At 40.3% G+C, this 15015-nt stretch overlaps 2 protein-coding genes and 1 long non-coding RNA gene across 3 annotated transcripts in view; 2 read left to right on the forward strand and 1 right to left on the reverse strand.

Moving 5' to 3' along the window:
* The window catches only part of LOC136179616 (NLR family CARD domain-containing protein 3-like), a 173233-nt gene that overhangs the window by 145294 nt on the left and 12924 nt on the right, over positions 1-15015 (forward strand). The gene's annotated exons all lie outside the window — the stretch shown is intronic.
* Positions 1-15015, forward strand: part of LOC136179609 (NLR family CARD domain-containing protein 3-like) — a 265362-nt gene that overhangs the window by 3189 nt on the left and 247158 nt on the right. The window contains exons 3-4 of the mRNA XM_065956446.1: positions 2562-2773; positions 3053-5360. Of these exons, the coding sequence (XP_065812518.1) occupies positions 2562-2773; positions 3053-5360 (2520 nt within the window). The remainder of the gene's footprint in view (positions 1-2561; positions 2774-3052; positions 5361-15015) is intronic.
* On the reverse strand, positions 9710-10887 carry LOC136179636 (uncharacterized). The gene is made up of 2 exons (XR_010666609.1): positions 10773-10887; positions 9710-10170 (listed from the first exon to the last, which is right to left on the reverse strand). It is a non-coding gene; the product is annotated as an uncharacterized lncRNA (long non-coding RNA).

Below are 15015 nucleotides of genomic sequence, written 5' to 3' on the forward strand. Positions count from 1 at the left end.
GCGGGTGCAGAAGTCACCATCACTGTGTGCGACCGGACGTGATTAAAAAACCATCCCCATTCATTGGGCCTGATTTACTAAAGGTTTGTGTGTCTTAAAACGTGTGCAAACTTGATACCACCAGCAAAAAATGTGTTAACTGATCTACTAACGGCGCGCTGTGAGGATTGAATCTTTCATATGAGCAAAACACGCATTGTCCATTTAGTACGTTTGACTTAATGAATATTCAATATGGGGCGTTTCTGCCCTAGAAAGGAGAAAATGCAAATAAGTTAAGTTAGTACACGCATTGTGATTTACCAAGCCTGACAAAAACTGAGGTGATTGTGACGGTGTCTGAATTTAACACCTTTGAAAAGAACGTGCTAACCCAGGAGACCAGTGTTACACACAACAGGCTGCTGTTATTGAAGTTAGGAGGAGACATAGGCTCAATCAAAGAAGGCATACAGATCACGTTATTCTCCACACATGTTAATATGTTTGGAATGACAGCAGGAAACACCATGATTAAACTATATTGTTGCCTATTTAAACAAAACTGAACATCCACAGCCTCTGCATTCTAAAGAATTTCAACATTGACATTTATTTCTTCCTGTTTCCCTCTTCTCACCAACATTTTATTTTAAACTTGGGATTTCTTTTTTCTCGGGCTGTGCGTCTCTCCCCCAGCTCGTGCGCTCCTCTCCATAGTGCGCTCGTCTCCTCCCTCTACAGCCCGCTGCTGTTACGCTTGGATGGGGGGACCTCACCACTGCTTGTACCCCCGTCTTCGATACCTCTTTCCAGAGCCTTTATGTCCGATCAGACACAGCGCTGGCCAGCTGTCTGGTGCTCAACAATGTGCCGAGTGTCGCGCCTGAGCGCCACAGAGGACACAGCTCACACCTCCTGCACAATGTATGACAAATCATCTTCAAAAGATGAAGAAAAGAGAGGCCCTGTTTAATGCCCAGGTTTTCTTATAAACCAAATTGTCTTTTTGTAATATTCAGTTTTATCTGCTATAACTCAAAAATACTGTACCTTCATTTACCTCTTCCACTGATACCTATTTTGTGCTTGCAGTCGTCCTGCTTTCCGTCCAAACTCTCCATGACGTAAACCAGTAGAACACACAAAAGCCTAACTTAAATAGTACCGCCTCCACAAGGTTTGCACCTGGTGTCATTCACGCAAACTTTCTAAATAGATCAGTGTAAACTTTATTTTCTCTCTGAGAGACCTTCAAAAACACAACGCGTCTTATATTTAGGATTTTACGTTTTTTTTAATGCCTGTACATGCTCAGTGTGTAGGTCATGTCACAGCTCCTGCATATGCTCAGTGTGCAGGTCATGACACAGCTCCTGCACATGCTCAGTGTGCAGGTCATGACACAGCTCCTGCACATGCTCAGTGTGCAGGTCATGACACAGCTCCTGCACATGCTCAGTGTGCAGGTCATGACACAGCTCCTGCACATGCTCAGTGTGCAGGTCATGTCACAGCTCCTGCATATGCTCAGTGTGCAGGTCATGACACAGCTCCTGCACATGCTCAGTGAGCAGGTCATGACACAGCTCCTGCACATGCTCAGTGTGCAGGTCATGACACAGCTCCTGCACATGCTCAGTGTGCAGCTCTCTATAAAGCTGATTAATAACTTTTCAAAGGTCTTAGGTCTCAACCTAAATATTAAACATTTGAACTCATGGCTGTTAAAGATTGTAATGTTCCCCATATTTGTAATAATCCAGTGAATCACCAGGTCACATACCTGAGAGTAGTTATCACCATGGAGCAAAATATAAGGTGCACCTTAAATTTGAATCCCATCGTTGATAAAACTCTTTACAAAGAGATTTATCTCTGAGACGAAGGACCTTGCTCTCAAAAGCTGAGGGCATTTCCAGACTCACTAATCCGGCTCTATCTTTGGATGTTGACTAAAATGTAACCAACAGATTTGATTATATGTTGTTTAACTTTCTGTGGAAAAACAAAATACATTATGTTAAAAAGAACGTGACAATAAACACGAGTCAATGTGGGGGCTTGAACTTTTTAGACTTCACAGCTCTTAACATTCAAAGTGAACAGGCTGAGACATTTTTAAATAACCCAACATCTCTATGGAATATGATTCCTAATTATGTTTTTTCTAAAGTTGGTGGCCTGGAATTTTATTACTGTGCAACTATAATATCAGTAAAATCCCAATCAAACTAGCCAACTTCCATAAACAGATACTCTTGACTTGGTCTCTCATCTTGAAACATAACTTCTCTCCACACAGATATTACATCTGGAACAATAAGGACATGCTCTACAAAAATGAATCCCTGTTTTTTGAAAACTGCTTGAAAATAACATCACACTTGTAGGTCAGTTATTGGACTCAGATGGGCGACTCTATGGTTACACAGACAGACTTCTGCACATGCTCACTGAGGAGGACATGGCACACCTTTTTAAAACACTGCTTTTTGTGGCTTTATTTGATTCAGTCCACCACTGGTTTCTAAATGTCAGTCTCAGTTTTCACAGCTTTATGATTTCCCTTATCTCCACAGAATAACAAAGGGGTCTGTTTCTGTGGAGGAGCAGCTGTCCAGCTGTGCTTTGTGTCAGGACGTCCTAAGAGATCCAGTTTCTACCAGATGTGGACACTGGTTCTGTAGACAGTGCCTCACCTCATACTGGGACCAGTCTACTTCATCAGGAGAGTCCTCCTGTCCCCAGTGTGGAGAACGATCTAAAATAAGAGGAGGACTGCAGATATCCAGTAAGTCCAGCACTGTAATAAGTAAGACTGAAGTCATTGTGTCTAAAAACAAGACAAAGCAGTTAGTATTTTCATTGATATATAGTTCAATGAAACATTTAAATGTTATCTGATTCTTGCTGTCAGTTTATAGTCAGTATATTTTATTTCTCTTGTAGCAGCACACATTTATTACACAGATGTTTTTGTGTCATGCAGTTTGCTTAATGTGTAATAATAAAATTTTTGTATTTGATCATTTTATAAATCCAGTCTCAGGATATGTTTCTTCTCTTTCAGCAGATAGAGGTCTGCAGGAGGTTACAGATGAACTTAAGATCAGTCTGAGGAAGAGATGTGAACATGTGACTGAAGGAAGTGATGAAACAGGAAGTAGAACCCTCCTCAACAGGATCTACACTGAGCTCTACATCACAGAGGGACAGAGTGAAGAAGTGAACACCCAACATGAGGTGAGACAGCTTGAGACAGACTCTAAAAAGAAGACCCTCCATGAGACTCCAATCAAGTGTCAGGACATCTTTAAAGCCTTACCCGACCCACAGAACCAAAAGACAGAAGCTCAACCCGACCAACAGAACCAAAAGACAGAAGCTCAACCCGACCAACAGAAAGAAAAGACAGAAGCTCAACCCGACCAACAGAACCAAAAGACAGAAGCTCAACCCGACCAACAGAACCAAAAGACAGAAGCTCAACCCGACCAACAGAAAGAAAAGACAGAAGCTCAACCCGACCAACAGAACCAAAAGACAGAAGCTCAACCCGACCAACAGAAAGAAAAGACAGAAGCTCAACCCGACCAACAGAAAGAAAAGACAGAAGCTCAACCCGACCAACAGAACCAAAAGACAGAAGCTCAACCCGACCAACAGAACCAAAAGACAGAAGCTCAACCCGACCAACAGAAAGAAAAGACAGAAGCTCAACCCGACCAACAGAAAGAAAAGACAGAAGCTCAACCCGACCAACAGAACCAAAAGACAGAAGCTCAACCCGACCAACAGAAACCCATCAGAGTGGTTCTGACAAACGGCGTCGCTGGTGTTGGAAAAACCTTCTCAGTGCAGAAGTTCACTCTGGACTGGGCAGAGGGCTCAGAGAACCAAGACCTCAGTCTGGTGATCCTGCTTTCATTCAGGGAGCTGAACTTGATCAGAGATAAGGAGTACAGTCTTCTTGAGCTGCTCCGTGTTTTCCATCCAACATTACAGAAGGTCACAGCAGAGACGCTCGCTGTCTGTAAACTGTTGTTCATCTTTGACGGCCTGGATGAAAGCAGACCGTCGTTGGACTTCACAAACATGGAGGTTGTTTCTGATATCACAAAGAAATCACCGTTAAACACACTGTTGACAAACCTCATCAAGGGGAATCTGCTCCCCTCAGCTCTCATCTGGATAACTTCTCGACCTGCAGCAGCCAATCAGATCCCTCCTTCATGTGTTGACAGGGTAACAGAAGTACGAGGCTTCACTGACGCCCAGAAGGAGGAGTACTTCAGGAAGAGGTTCAGTGATGATGAAGATCTGTCCAGCAGAATCATCTCACACATCAAGACATCCAGGAGCCTCCACATCATGTGTCTGATCCCGGTCTTCTGCTGGATCACTGCCACAGTTCTGGAGCACATGATGAGCACAGAGCAGAGAGGAGAGCTGCCCAAGACCCTGACTGACATGTACTCACACTTCCTGCTGGTTCAGACAAAGAGGAAGAAGAACAAGTATGATGAGGGACGTGAGACAAGTCCACATGAGCTGATGGAGGCTGACAGGGAAGTTCTTCTGAAGCTGGGGAGGCTGGCATTTGAACATCTGGAGGATGGAAACATCATGTTCTATAAAGAAGACCTGGAGCGTTGTGGTCTGGATGTCACAGAGGCCTCGGTGTACTCAGGAGTTTGTACAGAGATCTTCAAAACAGAGTGTGTGATTCTCCAGAAAACAGTCTACTGCTTTGTTCATCTGAGCGTTCAGGAGTTCCTGGCTGCAGTCTACATGTTCCACTGTTTGACAAACAGGAACACAGGTGTAGTGAAGGCTTTCCTTAAGGACATCAACCTCGTGGACTCATCTGGAAATACTTTTTTTAAGAAGATTTCTAAAGTTCTAACTCCTGGCCCATCCCTGGAAGTCTTCCTGAGTAGTGCCATGGAGAAATCCCTGAAAAGTAAAAATGGTCACCTGGACCTGTTTGTTCGCTTCCTTCATGGCCTCTCTCTGGAGTCCAACCAGAGACTCTTAGGAGGCCTGCTGGGTCGGAGAGACAACAGTCCAGAAATGATCCAGAGAGTCATCAACAACCTGAAGGAGATGAACAGTAAAGGTATCTCTCCTGACAGAAGCATCAACATCTTCCACTGTCTGACGGAGATCAACAACCTCTCAGTCCATCAGGAGATCCAAGAGTTCCTGAAGTCAGAGAACAGATCAAAGAGACTCTCTATGATCCACTGCTCTGCTCTGGCCTACATGCTGCAGATGTCAGAGGAGGTTCTGGATGAGTTGGACCTGAAGAAGTACAACACATCAGACCAGGGACGACTGAGACTGATTCCAGCTGTGAGGAACTGCAGGAAGGCAAAGTAAGTCCAGATGTGATTAAATATGAGTAAAAATAAGCTGTTTAGTTCTTCAAATATATACGATACAATATCTAGGTTTTTGAAAACAGTGTTTATCTGAAATATTAACAAACTCTTCAGTCACTTGTATTTTGTTATAAGTTTTCTTGAGCTGCTTTAAATGCTGTGAGTGAAATATGTCTTTTTTTAGATCTAGTGTTTACCAACTTCAAGGTCACAGGTCATTTGTTTCATAATAATCCCTACATTTACTATTTTTCTTTTATCATCCTATTAGTGTCAGTAATAACAATAGTGATTATTGTTACAATAAATATTATTATCATTACAACTAGGGCTGTTGCGGTAACCACAAAAATGAATAACCGCGTTAAAAAGAAGATCTCAGTGGTGACCGCACGTTGAGTCACTTCACCCCACATAATGTTCAGATGGACTCACAGGAAACTGCACTGGTACCTAAACCCAATGTAACTTTGCCCCTTTGTTAACATTTCAGCTTTCAGTCAAATGAAAAAGGAGAACCAGCTAATTTAGATGATGCAATTTGTCAAATCTAGCAAAAACAATCTGTGTGAAATGAGGAAACATCTCATTTTAGCTCTCACCTCGCAAATATGCCTCGTATCAATCAATCAATCTTTATTTGTATAGCGCCAGTTCATAACAAGTGTCATCTCAAGACACTTTACAAAAAGCAGGTCAAAGACTTTACTCTTATTTAATATTACAAAAGAGCAGGTAAAAAGACTTTACTTATTTCAATATTACAAAGACCTAAAGATCCATCATGAGCACTTTAGCAAAGCAGCAACATTTACAGTGGGAAGAAAAAACTTCCTTTTAACAGTCAGAAATCTTCAGCAGGATCCCAGGCTCATGATGAAACAGCCCTCGTGCCAAGACTGGACCTGGCTTGAAAAAAGGAAAGGGGGAGATGGGATAAGATGCAAGAAGAGGGATAGGGAACGGGGAGGGGGGGAGCTCAGAGAGCTCAGGAGTTCCCAGGAAATAATGTTGTTAGTAACTGAGATTTACAGATAGTGACATGTAGTAATATGATCTCACATAGAGGGAGAGAGAGAGAGAGAGAGAGAGAGAGAGAGAGAGAGAGAGAGATGAAGGTACCAGTTCCCCTGGTAGTCTAAGTCTGTAGCAGCATAACTAGGATCTGGTCTACACCAGCAGCAGCCCTAACTATAAGATTCATCAAAAAGGAAAGTTTGAAGTCTGTAATTTATTAAAACTTCTTTTATTGTTTTCTTAACAACAACGCAGTGCATGCTGACACTACACACACACACACACACAGACACACACACACACACACTCACACACACACACACACACACACACACACACACACACACACACACAAACACACACACAGCTGAAATACAGCACCGTCATACAGCAACAGTTATAATGATGACAGTTGGTTTTCAAACCTGTACAGTACGATTTGGCTACAGGGAACATAACGACAGGCTGAGTACTTACTAAAGAAGAAAATGGACTCAACTTGACCAGAACTCAGTAAAGTCTGTGCAGCGTCTCACACGCTCTCTCACTCTTTCTCTCTCTCTCTCTCGCTCTCTCTCCCTCTCCCTACCTTTCTCTCTCTCTCTCCCTCTCTCTCTGCTGTAGGGCAAGTTTCTGACCCCTGATTCACAAACAAATAAAAGGGGGGGGGGCGAAAATACAGTACACCGCACTATTGAGCCACCTTAGATCACCGCAGCAGCCCTAATTACGACCCCATTAACCAAAGACTGGGATAATGTTGAATGCTGATTTAAAGGTTAACTCCTGCACACGGTCTATTAAGTAAATCAAGAATATTTTTCTTTGCCTTGATTTAAACCGCTCGGACATTTTTTGTTTTCCTCCTTCATGGACTCGAGCCAACGTCACCAGATTAAAGTCTGACGAGTTGTGTTAGCGTGCGTGGAAAGGGACATTTGATTAGTTTTTCTGTCCTCACTTTATGCTGATGTAAAGGGTTAAAAAAACGGGTATATAATTCATTAAAATGTGTTTCGTCTAAAGCTAAAAACAAAGGTTATCAAAAAGTTAAAAATGTATTACAAGATTTGAAAATTGTGTTAAAAGTCATTGGGACAGTCAAAAAGTTTATAAGATATTGAAAGTACAGAACAAATGTATTATTACAATCCTCAATCAGGTCACTAGAGGGCGCATAGCGCTTGTGAGGAGCATAATACCCAAGGGGCAACCTCCGGTCTCGAAAAATGAAGCCTATGCGGAAGTACAAAAAACTGCAGTTCCTCGAGGTTCCTCTTGAGGCTGGCTGCAGAAGCGCCGGAAGTGCCATAAGCCCACAGCCAAAAAAGCCCGTTTTTACCACAAGAATCAACATGTTTACAGCCTGGTTCAAAAAACGAGATGTATCTGAGAAGTTGACGGCCCCTTCTCCTCACACTGTGGGGGGGGTGAATTTTTTTATAACTCATCGGATTTTATTCTATTAAGGAAAACGACTATGCCCATATTTGGTTGTGTCAGATTTGATTGACAGCTCTGCGCGCTGCATCTGTCTGTCAGGTCAGCAGGTCAGGAGGTCAGCAGGTCAGCAGGTCAGGAGGCTAACAGCTTGATCCGTCTGATTTCTCCTCTTTCTTACTTCATTTGGAGAGTTTGTTTAACACATATCTGACAACATACATGGCTTGCTGTGCGGTTAACAGACCATCCAAGAAGTTGATGCTTCAGTTTTTTTCGGTAAGTGATATAGTAGTGTTATATTTACTGCTTACTCATGTGTTTATATTTACGGACCTAGCTTGTTTAGCGTTAGCTTGTAAACCAGTCGGCTAACTGTGTAGCTCATTATTTACATTATTTACGGTCAATGGTTTAGAAATGTTTGTTGTTAAGATGTTGTTGTTGAAAATAGTGAGTTTGTGTGATGTTAGAAGCTAAAGGTTCATCTCGGTGGTTAACCACAGACTGTAAATATGGTTATCTGACGTTATGATGAATGTTATACTCCACCTAAATGTGGACATTAAAAACAAACTTTGTGTAGTAATTATCCGTCAGTAACATAAACTGAACTGAACCTAATGTGCTGTGTAGGTTATAGAGGATGACATTAAAGTTACATGGTTGATGTAGTGTCTTAAGATTTGAGTAAACTGTTAACAAATAAAAAAACTTCACTTTGTCAGAGCATCTGTAACCATTAAGAACTATATTAATAACCATATTAATTTTCACTGAACTCATACACAGAATATAGCAGTAGAAATATAAAATATAAATAACATATGGAATGAAAATAAGATTTAAAGCACATAGATATAAAGTATAAGAAATAGTTTGAAGAATACAGCCATGTACTGAGCTCATGTTAATAATAAATGAGTTACTGTATGTTCTGTACTAAAGCACAGAGAGTTGGGACCTGTTAATGATTTAAATAATTCAGGTTATATTTGTTTCATGTTAAGATGAAGTACTATCCACAATAAACTGCTTAATTTTTCCTCACAAAATCTGAGACCATTTGATGTGGAATATCATTGTGTGAGTGAGAGAGCTGAAAACAGCATGATTACAATAATGTTTATCTTCTTAACTTTGAATAGATGTTGATTACCTGAATACTGTACCTTTGTTGTCTGGGTAGTACACTGTTGAATTTATAAATGTGCTCTTACACACAGATGAATACAGAAAAATAGATGAGAACAAAAAAAATGATTTAATGAATAACTGATTTTTTCTCTCTTTCTTTGCCATCCTGAAGACCCCTCACTAAAAGTCCATGTTCTCCTGGATCCATGTCACATGCTCGAGCTTCTTCTGAATGACTTTTCAACAGTTGAAGTTCTGCTGAGAGAAGATGGCCAGCAGATAAGACAGCAGTACATGAAGGAGCTCCACAAGCTTCAGGAGGAAGAGGAGGGTTTGCACCTTGGAAGACTGTATTCATGCTTCAGCTGTTCAAATAAAACTAGATCTCCTCCAAACAACTTGCAATCAAACCATTTTCTTCCCATTTTAAAACCCTTTGTCCAGTTTAGATGGGAGAAGTTGATATTATGTGATATTGATCTGGGAAGACTACATTTCTAAATCATTTTTAACTGTGTTTTTATTCACCAGTTATTGATCTTATTTACTCTCCACGTATCTTGATTTAAGAATGGGGCTGTGTTTAAGGGCATATTTTTGCAATGACTCTGTTCCATCCCACTTTCAGAAATGAACTACATTAGTATTTATCAAAAGAATAAGAAGTTGTGTAAAAGTAGACTTCCTTCCCTAAGCTATTGAGTTGAGCATTAATCTGAAATGTATACTCATAAGTAGACATAAAGGAGTGCATTTATATAGAAATATTTATTTAATCTGAAAAACAACATTAAAAAAAGTCTGTTTTTACAGCAGAGATTAACATGTTTACAGCTTGGTACAAAACAAACAAATAGGTGTGATTAGCTCATGTCTCGATGGACACACACTGTACGGGGGGGGGTGAATGTTTTGATGAAGGATAAGAGTTATTCACAATAAGGTGTGTAGCTGACCAGCTTGACAGGCGGGCGCGGTGTAACGGTTTGTCAAAAGGCTTAAAACCCGTCTCAGCTCTCAGCCTGTGGGTGACATCACTCAGGCCATCCGGGGGAGACCTCCCTCACAGCGAGCTGTTGAAGAGAAGCAACCGAAGTCCACCCTAGAAGAACCAACAAATACAGATGTTGTTGAGGCTCAGGTTTCTTCCTCTGTCTCTGCAGCTCTCTGGGCACCTCGACGGACAAGTCACCAATAATCCACACTGTGTCTATAAGACAAATACAAAGGTGTTCAATTAATGCCTCAGACAAGACAAAATGTACAGTTAACTACATGTGACAGCTCAGGCTGTTTTTTTGTTATTAGCCACATCTGCAGGAATAATATTGAACAAGGTAGCTGCAACTCATCATAATAGATGCCAGTCTTAAATACTATTTTTTCTAATACTTAGTTTTTGGTGTGAAGCTGACACTGTCCACAGACTCCATGACTTAACGGGGTTCTATAGAAAACAAATGTCTTATAATAAATACTAAATATTTATTTTTCAGTTGTCATGTTCACCTCATCGCTGTTGACATCAGTAAATATAAAACACAGACATTCCTCTTTTTGTCAGAACAGTAACATGAACTGTATGCTTTGTAATATTGATTTCTTCTGGATGTCTCATTTATTTACAGTTTATAGATAAAACTTTGTTCATGTATTTCTCTGCTAACACTGACAAAGTCTAACTTCTCTAACAAATAACTCATAAACATAATTGTATATTTAAAAAAGTGTAGTTTTAAGACTTTAATTAAATATTTGTGTTGAATATAATTCGTTTTAACTGTGTTGTAGAAAAGTTAAATGTTAACTTACTGTTTGTAGAGTTTTCTCAGGACGAGCAGGAATAGTTGATGATAGCAGCCTAGCCGTTAGCTATGCTGTGAAGTGGACTGCTAACGTCGAGCTGAATGGGCGGAGCTAAGTCCCGCCGGTCCCGCCTCACTGCTGTGGCTAGGTTGATCCGAAGTTAGGTTGAGACTGCAAATCCAATATGGATGCGGCCGTCGATTGGACTCATTTTCTGCCTATGTCACAGACGGGTCAGGGTTCGTCCAGTAATATTTACAGTCTATGATAATACCCCAAAGAGGCAAGTTCTAAACTGTGTTGCTTCTTTGTATTTACATCCAGAAACTTCTTCTCTGGCACCACTAGGCCAGGTCGGGGGAGCAACACTGACAGTAGAAGAACTTAAAGTAACACCATTAACCAGATAACTGTTTAGTAAAAGTGACATGATTACTGAAGTTACCAACAGTAATACCTTACATCACGTTACAGACAGAAGGTGGCCGGGTGGAGAAAAAAGTAAACCGGACAAAATAATACATTTTGTTTTTGTTTTACACACATTTGTTCCAGTACATTTAATTGTGTTAGTAAGGGAAAATTAAAAGTATTGTGCTCACCTTTATTTTTTTTAAAGGAAGTCGTGTCAGCAGACTGGGGACTCAATTTATGTTGTTTGTTGACACAACAGAGCCCCCCCTCCCCCCCTGCTCGTCTCTTAACTGCCCCTTTATTACAACTTTACAAACTCAAAACAAGAATCCATCTGAGAATAATTAATTTGCTCTGAGCTTCAAAAACAAGATTTCTTTCTCTAGTTAGCTTTAACAAAGTTGAGCATGTAACAGGGGGGGTTAGGGGTAAATAAAAGTAACGTAACAACATAAGTTGAGTCCCTGGTCTGCTGTTTGTTCTGCTCTGACTCTATGAGCAGATTGCAGCTAAATGAGTTAGCCTACATAGCTACAATGAAACCTCGTTCCAGCCTCCAAATAGTAAACTTAAAGAACTGAAATAAAGCGAGACAAAGAGCATGTCAGCATTTTCTTTATAAGTTGAAACATTTCCTGTCATTAATAGTCTATTACTTGAATACTATAAGCCTTGATTTGATATTATGTATGATGTAATGACGTATACTCAGGGTCTGAAATTAACACCCGCCAAACGCATAGATTTTCTTGTTGGCGAGTAAATTTCAGAGGGCTATCCGCCACAGGGCGGGTAAATGTTTTACCATCATTCATGTTTAACTATGCTATACTTTATTTAAAACTAGGCTACAAGTATTAAACACATTTGATGTAGCTGCAGCTACTTTTCCCTGCTCCTCTCTCTGCTGTCTTCATGACGGAGCATCACAGAGACACACACACACACACACACACACACACACACACACACACACACACACACACACACACACACACACACACACACACACAGAGACACACACAGAGACACACACACACACACACAGACACTCACACTCACACACACACACACACACACACACACACACACACAGAGACACACACACACACACACACACACACACACACACACACACAGAGACACACACACACACACACATACACACAGAGACACACACTCACAGACACACACACACACACACACACACACACACACACACACACACACACACACACACACACACACACACAGACACACACACACACGTTTACAAGTGATGGAAATGTTTGTTAACTAAAGTGAGTTCAGATCAGCTGAACCTCTGATGTGAAAAACACAATTTGTCAAAATATTAAGACATTCCTTTAAATAACATATTATGTACCATTAATGTCATGACAGGTTTTCAGACTGTGGACTGTCAGAGACTCACTGTGAAGTCATGGCCTCAGCTCTGAAGTCCAACCCCTCCCATCTGAGAGAGCTGAACCTGAGTGACAACAATCTGCAGGATTCAGGAGTGAAGCTGCTGAGTGAGGGACTGAAGAGTCCAAACTGTAGACTGGAGACTCTGAGGTAAGACAACAGGTTTAATTTCTCTGTTCAGATTCATATGATGTAAAACTAAACCGAAGAGTTCAGGCTGATAATCAAATGATCCACACTGAGGATCTTAATGCTGAAGTCCATTTTCTTCTTCTGTGGTTTTATCCACAGAGTGGTAGCAATTTAAAGCCTTACATTTTAAACCTAAATATATATAAAAAAAATAACTTGTTGTATATTTCACTCTTTACCACCTGAACAGCTGATTTTTAGATAAATTATGAATAATTAAACAAAGAAAAACAGTCATTCCAATTTCAACCATCAGATGTAAAAATAAAGTCAAACACTTGTTTTGTCTGAGATGTTTGTGACACTGTGAGATTCTGAAACTTCCTGTAAAATCCGGTGTATAAGACGCACTTTTAATACCTATTTTTTCATCTTAAAAATCGGCTGCGTCTTATACACCGGTGCGACCAATATACCCGTATAAAATACTGAAACACGCGCCGTCATTACAGCGGGGCAGCGGCCCCTATCACTGCGACCTGGGTGATTAAAAACCTTACAGTCTATGTTAAAAACACATCCCCATTCATTGTGTATTGAAAGCTGAGTGCACGCTGTGCTGGGAAAGACAGCGACACAGACCAGGCTGGCTGCGTGACTTTTTTCACATCTTTTCTCCCTCACAAGGTCATAATCATACATTTACAGAAAACAGTGGTATATTGTTCTGTAAATAAACCTTGTGGAGTTCTCTTTTGATTGAAAGAGTCCTATATTAAAGTTAAAGAGTGACCAGCGGAGTCAGGCAGCGCAACTTGCAAGCTAGCAGGTCTGAGCCTCACAACTTTCACTGCAGACTGAGAGCTAAACTACCGTACTGTAGCTGCACATTGTAGACATCGCTGAACACAACATAAATCCTCACGCAGGAGAACAGGTTAAATTTTTTTTTCTCTCAAAGAAACCTTCAAAACTGGGTGCGTGCATTCCAATTTCAACCATCAGATGTAAAAATAAAGTCAAACACTTGTTTTGTCTGAGATGTTTGTGACACTGCGAGATTATGAAACTGTCAAAGAAAAGTTTAAATTGAAGACTCTTTGATTGAATGTCTTCTCTATAACAACAATAAATATTACAGATGTTTACTTTGTTCACTTTCCGTTGCAGACGATCGTCTTTTTTTTTTTCCTTACTCTTATCTTATGGTTTATTTTAATATTAGGTTTGTATTTACCTTAAAATCCAAAATATAAGTCGCACCAGTATATTAGACAAACCCTGTTTTGAAGGTCTGTTAGAGAGACTGCGTTTCGATTTAAATTGTGTTCAGCGATGTCTACAACGTGCAGTTTCTGTGCAGCTGTGTCGCTCTTTTAGTTCCGTCTGTTTTCACTTTCTGGTGTTTGCACTCCTATTAGCTACAGTACGGTAGTTGAGTTCTCAGCCTGCAGGGAAAGTTATGAGGCACAGACTCCTAGCTTGCGAGTCGCGCTGCCCGACTCACTCCGCTCATCACTCTTTAACTTTAATATAGGACTCTTTTAGGGCTGCAACTAACGATTATTTTAATAATCGATTAATGGGTTAATTATTTTTCCGATTAATTGATGAATCGGATAAAAAAACAAAACATTTTGAATTTCCACACGTTTATTCAAAAACAGAACATTAGTTCATTGACAGTGCAAACAAAAGTGCAAAAACAACAGGTGACTGCTCGGACGTCTCCATGAGCTTTGTGAAATGGGTCCTTGAGGGAAGAGTGTAGCCAGGGTTCAAGGTGGAGATCATGGTAGTGAAGTTACATCTTCATTTTCAACCGTCGTCAGAGCCCTAATGTCAGCGACGAGCATGGTGAGGATGCTATCTGTGGTGTACATGATGTTTTCTGCAATGACAAAGATAGTATTAGTATGTAAAACAGCACAATTTACATCAAATCAATATGCCTTGTTGTTTTAGTTATGAATTATTGTTATGTAAAGGCAAGAAAGTAACCCAAAGAGCACTTACAGACAACACACGTTTTTATAATATATATTTATTTACACTCATACAGGTACCCTAAAAACTTCTTATTTACACAAATTTAATTAAGTGTTTAAATGCACTTGCATACAGTGCAGTGTATTAACTCTCACCGTATTACAGAAAATTGACGCTGGAAGCTTAATCATCAAATTATTAAATCATTGTAGTAAGTACATTGTTTTTTTTTAAAGATTTATTTTTGGGCTTTTTGTGCCTTTAATGGAGAGATAGGACAGTGAGT

Source organism: Labrus bergylta, chromosome 7 (assembly GCF_963930695.1).
Source record: "Labrus bergylta chromosome 7, fLabBer1.1, whole genome shotgun sequence".
Lineage (NCBI taxonomy): Eukaryota > Metazoa > Chordata > Actinopteri > Labriformes > Labridae > Labrus > Labrus bergylta.